Raw genomic sequence first — 8,397 nt, 5'->3', positions numbered from 1 at the left:
CCATTTAGATATTTACAATATATATATTTTGGTCACTTTTTTGTTTTTTTTGTTTTTACATCTTCAATCTTGATTATTTTCACTAAAAAAACAACCATATATTAAGAAAAAAAAAAAAAATTAAATGAAATGTCAATTTATGTATTAAAACACACACACACACACACACACACACACACACACACACACACACACACACACACACACACACTACCTCCCCATTTCATCCCTAGTCCTAAAATGACTTAAAAACCCCCAACAAACCTACCATTATCGCCGCTCTACACTCCCCAAAATTCGTAAAACCTGGGTGAGGTGCCCAGATGCAAGCGTGGGCAGCCCTGCGGCACTGCTTCATCTCGAGCGACTCGGCATACGAGATGAGTCCTTTGGTCACTGATCGGATCTGCAAGCATTTCGGGATCTGGAAAATAAACGAGACATTTAGCATTGGATGTCTAACGAGAGGAGACGAGGCCATAAGCTCACGGGTGCGAAGGGAAAAAATGTCTCGTCTTTTGGAAGTTTCGGATACTTCAGGAGCAATTTCCTGGTGTTTATCTATTTACCTGTTAAGGAAAGAGGTAAATAATTTATACACAGAAGAAATCATAAAATTATACAGAATCAGATTTTGTTTTCTTGCGCAATCATATTTTATCACATTCTTGCCAAAATCACATATATATTAGATTAATCCATAAATTTTTTTTTTGCCTAAAACACATACAACATTTATCGATAAAGCATCTTTTGCCTTAAACCCATGTGACATTTGTCGATTAAGCATTTTTTGCCAAAATCACACGACATTTATCGATAGAGCATTATATTCTTTCTATGAGGTACAAAACATTATGCTTTGGAAAGGCACAACATATATCTTTTTAACATTAGCTGCAAAAATAAATATGACACGTTTTCTGACCTGAAAACTACATACTTGAAACTAAAGCTTATTCGTGTGATAGAATGACTAAACTATATAGAATTTAACATCAAGTGGTAAAAATAATTTAGATAAAATATGCTGTATAAACATAAATGCACTTATGTATAAATGTTTGAAGTCTCTGCATACTATACTATACTACACTATGTGCTATACATAAATATAACTGTAAATATAAATATAAATACAAGTGAGTGAGTGAGTGAGTGAGTGTGTGTGTGTGTGTGTGTGTGTGTGTGTGTGTGTGTGTGTGTGAGTGTGTTTTTCTGTGTATGTGTGTGTGTGTGTCCTGGAATAATCAAACTATCCACACCTGAAATAACACTACTCAGAATCACCATCTAGTTTCTGAAATCATAAAATCACTCATTAAGTCTTAACACAGAAAACCCACATGTATTAAAACCTACCCTTCCCTCACACAGTCACAATGACCAATAATATCAATAACACACACACACACACACATATAATACTAATAACACAGTAAAATCTCTACACCACAACCACCCCCCCCCTCCAAAAAAAAAAAAAAAATCCAATTAACATAAAAAAAAAATAATACCCTTAACCAAATCTCAACCTTATAAACACCTCCCCTTCACACACACACACGCTCCCCTTATCTACCCACCTCCGGCAAGGGCAAGGCGCTGGGGGAGAATTCCTTCTGCTCAGGACCCGACATTTCCCTGCGAGAGAGAGAGAGGGAGAGAGAGAGATCCCTGCACCACCAAAAACGTGTTCTGAACGTATCTGCTTTACTACGAGTCAGCTGAGGGGCGGCGAGGGAGGGGAGAGATGAGGGGCAGGGGAGGGAAGGGGAAGGGGAGAGAACCCAGCATGGCAGGGGACACTGCGCTAGCCTGTCGCGAGGCCGGAGGAGAGGAGGGCTTGGGCGCTCACTGAACGGTATTCTAGACTGTGGGTCTGTCTGATTATATGTTATCTCTCTATATATGTACATACAGTACACACACACACACACACACACACACACACACACACACACAGTGTGTGTGTGTGTATACAGTATTAAGACTGCGTCTATCTTATATGTTATCTCTCTTTACATTTCCACACATTCCACACGCCCAGATTTATATATACTTAATCTATATGCGCGTGCGCGTGTGCACACACACATACACACAAATATATATGTATATACTATATATATATATATATATATATATATATATATATATATATATATATATATTATATATAATATAATATATATATATATATATATATATATATATATATATATATATATATATATATATATATATATATATATGTGTGTGTGTGTGTGTGTGTGTGTGTGTGTGTGTGTGTGTGTGTGTGTGTGTGTGTGTGTGTGTGTGTGTATACAGGGCCGGATTAGGTGTGTGAGAGGCCTGGGGCCCAGTTGGAAGGGAGGCCCCTTTCCAATTTCCCTATAACATATACCGCAGGCTAGTAACCTTCGACCTTACCAAGCTACTATAGGCCTACTATATAATGTGTCAGGAAAGCAAAAAGGTATTAAATAAAGACTAGTTTTTCAATGATATAATACATTTAATATGTAATAAAGGTACACGGTATGTAAGGGTATGTAATTAATAAAGAAACACAAAATTTGCATTAAAAAAAATTACAGAAAAATAATTAAACAAAATTTACATCATATTTGTCATATTTTACACCAACTGTCAATACATTATAGTCCGGTCACTTTTCTGGATTTTCGTGTAGCAAAGTCGTGTATGATGTCTTTGAAGTCCAATTCACGTAGTATATCTGACTCTATGCTCATGATCACTAGATTCACAAGTCGTTTCTGCTTCATAGATGTCCGTAATCTATTCTCAATTAGTTTTAGTTTTGAAAAGGAGCGCTCCCACTGCAGTTAGATACCATCAAAACAAGGTATATCCTTAGAGCTATTTCAGTATTTGGAAAAGTGTCCTGCACACCCTTGTTCATCATTAAAAATTTTGGGGGTTCTATATTTTGCGGAGGCCCCCTCTTGGTGGGTGGCCTTTGGGCCCCCCCTTAATCCGGCCCTGTATATATGTATATATATATATATATATATATATATATATATATATATATATATATATATATATATATATATATTTGTGTGTGTATGTGTGTGTGTGTGTGTGTGTGTGTGTGTGTGTGTGTGTGTGTGTGTGTGTGTGTGTGTGTGTGTGTGTGTGTGTGTATATATATATATATATATATATATATATATATATATACATATATATATATATATATATATATATATATATATACATATATATATATATATATATATAATAATATATATAGTACTATATATATATATATACATATATATATATATATATATATATATATATATATATATATATATAGAGAGAGAGAGAGAGAGAGAGAGAGAGAGAGAGAGAGAGAAAGTGAGTATGAAAATGTATCGACATATCAATTTCTTCGATACATCTTGAGAAAATCACCCAAGTGATACCGTTACCAATGCAAAAGTATGGCCGATACCTGTATCGCGATATTGCCCATCACACACATATACTGTGTGTGTGTGTGTGTGTGTGTGTGTGTGTGTGTGTGTGTGTGTGTGTGTGTGTGTGTGTGTGTGTGTGTGTGTGTGTGTGTGTGTGTACAGTATTTAGACTGAACGTCTATCTGATTATATGTTATCTCTCTCTATCTCTATACATACAGTACACACACATGCGTGCGCGGGCAAACATATCTATATATATATGCTCGCGCGCGTTTACAAGTAACTGATTTATTTATCGCTGGGCGATAATAATAATATTATTTTAATAATTAATAATTTATTAAAGAAGAACCCTGGGATTTTTTTGTGAGAAGTTGAGCTTGAGATGGCAACATAACCTCAGTAAGTGTCGCTCTTATCATTTGGCGGGAAAGGTTTTCGTCACAGCGTTTCTCCAAGTCGGGGTTTTCGGACCGTGGATATTTGGCAGCCCTATATTATTATTATTATTATTATTATTATTATTATTATTATTATTATTATTAATTATTATTATTTTTATGCACTTAAATGGTCCTGAACCACCACGAGCGAAGTGGAGAGGGCCCGTATTATCGCCTTATGGAAACGAAGGCGTGAAAATACGAGACACTGTTGCCTTGTTGGTCGACAATGTTTTACGTATTCCTGCTGCCAGTGTAGGCTTACGTTTTAATAAATGTAACCAAGCTTAAACCAGACCCAGGCAAGACAAAGGAGACGTCTACGAAGACTGATACGCTCATCCAACGTGTTGCAAGTTGAAACCCATTCGTTACATCCTGTGAAATAAAAAAATAAAATAAAAAATACTCAGAACATCTTAAAGATGTCTTCATGCCGCACCAAAACCCCTGGTGTGAAGCGCAATAGACTGATGTTTTGCAACCTAGAAAAGAGTGTGATTCCGGAACAGTGGTAGAAGGTACTTTTTTGTACGTAAACACAATTGTAAGAAAAAACTCGAAAACAGTGTGTCGCCCAGCCGGCAGTAGCAGACTTGACCCTCGTTATACTAGCAAGGTAGTAAAATACTCTTTTTCTGTGCTAGTCTGGGTTTTTTTTTTTTTTGGGGTAAAAGGCGCCGGGACTTATTTTACCCCACAAAACCCCAAAAATACGCGGAAAATTTCTCGAGCGCAGGGGACTCTATCCCCCGGTTTTTTCAAACTCCCCCAAACCCAAAGAGGCACTTCTTACAACAGTAAACCTCCCCACATAAAAAAGGGTTTGGGGACGCTTTGGCAGGGGCTGCCTCCTTATCTATCCCAGGCTACTGAATGATTAAACCCGGTTAAAAATTCCGTGTACATAAAAAATGGATTTTTAGGGATAAACCCAAAAGGCCGGGGCTGATGTATGCCATCCAGGAGGTGTGGCGAAAGATCGGTCACTCCTGCTACAGTAACCTAACCGTTTTACATGCCAGTGGAGAACTTGCCAAATATCTTACGTCAATAAATGTAAGGGTATGATGCAATTATTGTATTATCCACAATGCTGGTTCGTTTTGCAATTTTTCAGGTCGGTTTTGCAGAGGGTCGCAACTGACATCGCCGACACACGCACACACACACACGCAAATATATGTAAATATTTTATATATATATATATATATATATAATAATTAATGTATATATGAAAATATATAGTAAATATTTTAAAATATATATTATAATTATTATTATATTTGTATATTTTATAATACCACACACACACACCCAAACACATATAATATAAATATATATATATTTTATATAATAAATAATTAGTTATTTATTATATATATTATATATATAAATATTATATTGTGTGTGTTGTGTGTGTGTGTTGTGTGTGTGTGTGTGTGTGTGGTGTGTGGGGCGGCGTGGTTTGTGTGTATACCACACACCACCCACCCCATATCTTTATCTATCATCTATCCTACTATCTATTATAATATATATATATTATGAAATTTTGTGGTAGTATATGCATATATAAATAGATAGATTGATATTATAAAATTGTGGTGTGTGGGTTTTGTTGCGCGCGTGTGTAGCTGAATATGCATACACGCACATCCCGTGTCAGGAGGCAAGTATGATTTTAGCCGCACAGGCATCTATTATAGCCTGCGGAGTGTTTTCTTTCAGAAGTCTGAGTCTTTTTTATTGCCTCGTTCGTACTGTGTTGCCTGTTAGTGATATTCGTATAATTGACTTTTTTTTCCAGGTTATTAGCAACTACTCTAGGTCGACATTATCCCTGACTTTAGACCACGTATTCGTATTTTTTGCCTGTGAGAACGTTCGCAAAGTATCTCCTTTTTCCAAAGATAGAGAAAGAGGATCACTTGAAAATTGAATCTTTGTCCCTTTTGGCAACATTTTAGCTGGTCTTGCTCAACATTTTCCATCGTCGACTTTGTTGCAATATAATTTTTAGCAACGAAATACTACGGTTGAATTGCCTAAACATTTTCCTGGCCTTAAGAGTTGGCCCCCAGCAATCTGAAGCACAAAATAAGTGGTCTTCACACATGTCACAAAAATCATGATTTCTGATTCAGCTAACTTTGATAACTCTGAATTTGACAAGTGGCTTATTTTACTATTGTGAGAAGTTTTCTTTGTGATGCGGAGTACTTTCGAATGGTGGAAAAGATTTTGTCTTATTTAGATTTTGGGATTAAGATTTAGAAAACATTTGTCTTATGTACGATAAAGTTATGCTATGAGTAACGTAAGTAATAAACTTCACTACTCTTTCGTATACAGATGAACATATTCCATAGTTACTAAAATTATCTATAACTTAATTCTGTATCAAATGGAATTTTACAAAAAAAGGGTCTTTTTTCGATAAAGAAATAAAACATTCAGTTAATCGTTAAAGAATAATCACGTATTCGTTAATATGCATGATATCGTTGGACAAGTTATTTATTGTTTTTAATTAACCTTTTCGGATATTCCGTTTTCTTAAAAACAATGAGCATTAAATACTTCGAAAATTCCGTACAAGATTGCATTTAATCTGTGAGCAGGATCGGATTAAAGCAAATTAATGCTCTAAGCGAGGTGTGGAAATTATTACATATCTTTATAAATCTCTCTCTCTCTCTCTCCTTCCTCTCCCTCTCTCTTATTATATATATATATATATATATTATATTATATATAAATGTTTTTTTTTTTTTTTTTTTTTTTTTTTTTTTTTTTTTTTTTTTTACACTTCTAAGTACGTGGGTGAATGGGGGAGAAGTCACAGGCAAAAATTAGTGAGCTCTGAATTCTTGTCTGTACTCAATTTTTTGACTCGATGAAACGCAAATCCATCCGCTTTGTAGATACGGATATTCCTCATGATAATTATTGTCTTTAAAATCGTATAGCACGTTAAAGAACTTTATTCATCTGATCTCTAGAATCTTCAAGAAATTTTCCCCTTTCCCTAAGATTAAAACCTAATATGGAATGAATAACTTGAATCCGCGATTTACATATAAATAGGTCTGACTTCTTAATCTCATGTGCCACCATAAGCACTACAAGGTCTAATAATGATGCTGCCTCTTTAGCCCTTTCACTAATGCACCTAGGCATTTAGGCCCTGGAGCTGGTCGATTTCATATAAATAAATAAATAAGTAAACAGATATAGGTCTTAAAATCAAGCTGTTGGGCCCATAATTTTTTATTATTTTTAATTATTATTTTATTTTTTTATTATTATATTTTATTATTCGTCCCTGATAGGGATGCGCATCACAGAAACACACTACCATTAAGTACTGTAGAGGCAAATATCCTCCATATATTCGTGGGAAGGGTATACACACAGTTATTATGATAATTGAGGTTAACTACCATTTAACCTATCAAAGGAAGCACGAACGACCAGTGATACTTTATGCGTTAACGTTTTTCATTATGTGACAAAGAGTGTTTTTTTTTTTTGTTTTTTTTTCCTTTTTTTGTACTCTAGAATAATTAATGTTATTATTATTTTAAGATTTTTTTTTCATTTATTCATCTTTTATTATGTGTACATTCTTGTTATTGGTAACTGTTATCGCTACTACTACTATTATTATTATCCTTAATATTGTAGTTATTGTTATTATTATTATAATTATTATCATCATCACTATTATCATATCATCTTCATTATCATCCCTATTATTAACATTATTATTAATCAGCACATTACTGTCATCATTATCATTATTATCGCTTTTTTCCCCCCCCCCACCCCTTCACATCATCCTCGTCTGTCATCGTCATCACATCATCATCATCTCTATCCCCTCCCCAAACCCCACACCATCACCTCACCATCACATCATACCCCTCATATCACCCATCATCTCACATCATCCCATCTCACCATAAACATTCTCACCATCACCATCACCATCGTCATCATCATCACCATCACCATCGACATTACCACTATATCTTCCTTTAGCTCTAACACGATTCGCCATTAATCATACCCTAAGGCAAAATTCCATCATTTGAGGCACAGATTTCCTACAAGGAATGTGGAGACTCCCTGACAGCATTCTCAGAACGCTCTTGCAAGCACAGAGCTAATAGCAACAGGGCCTTGAATCAGTGACACTTTTTATCCGCGGCATGTTTTTTTGGGGTCAGAGCGCTGAGGTTGCATAATCACAAAGACCCGCTGTGGGGTTTCTATGTAAGGTAAAATGCGCGTATGTGTCTGATGTGAATGTCCTCTTGTCAATCACTTGAAGTCTGTTGGTTGGTATGCGTTACTGAGGATAAATGTGGGTAAGTGTGGGATCAGTGGGTAAGTGTGGGATCAGTGGGTAAGTGTGGGATCAGTGGGTAAGTGTGGGATCAGTGGGTAAGTGTGGGATCAGTGGGTAAGTGTGGGATCAGTGGGAAAGGTGGGTC

At 35.6% G+C, this 8,397-nt stretch overlaps 1 protein-coding gene across 1 annotated transcript in view; it reads right to left on the bottom strand.

Moving 5' to 3' along the window:
* The window catches only part of LOC119582431 (U8 snoRNA-decapping enzyme-like), a 12,285-nt gene extending 4,227 nt beyond the window's left edge, over nt 1–8,058 (bottom strand). The window contains 3 exon segments of the mRNA XM_037930638.1: nt 269–424; nt 1,587–1,644; nt 7,971–8,058. Of these exon segments, the coding sequence (XP_037786566.1) occupies nt 269–424; nt 1,587–1,640 (210 nt within the window). The 5' untranslated portion in view covers nt 1,641–1,644; nt 7,971–8,058.
* Nucleotides 8,059–8,397: the final 339 nt, after the last annotated feature.

This window comes from Penaeus monodon, chromosome 16 (assembly GCF_015228065.2).
Source record: "Penaeus monodon isolate SGIC_2016 chromosome 16, NSTDA_Pmon_1, whole genome shotgun sequence".
Lineage (NCBI taxonomy): Eukaryota > Metazoa > Arthropoda > Malacostraca > Decapoda > Penaeidae > Penaeus > Penaeus monodon.
Note: the sequence above shows the minus strand (reverse complement) of the source record. Positions and strands in the feature narration are given on the sequence as shown.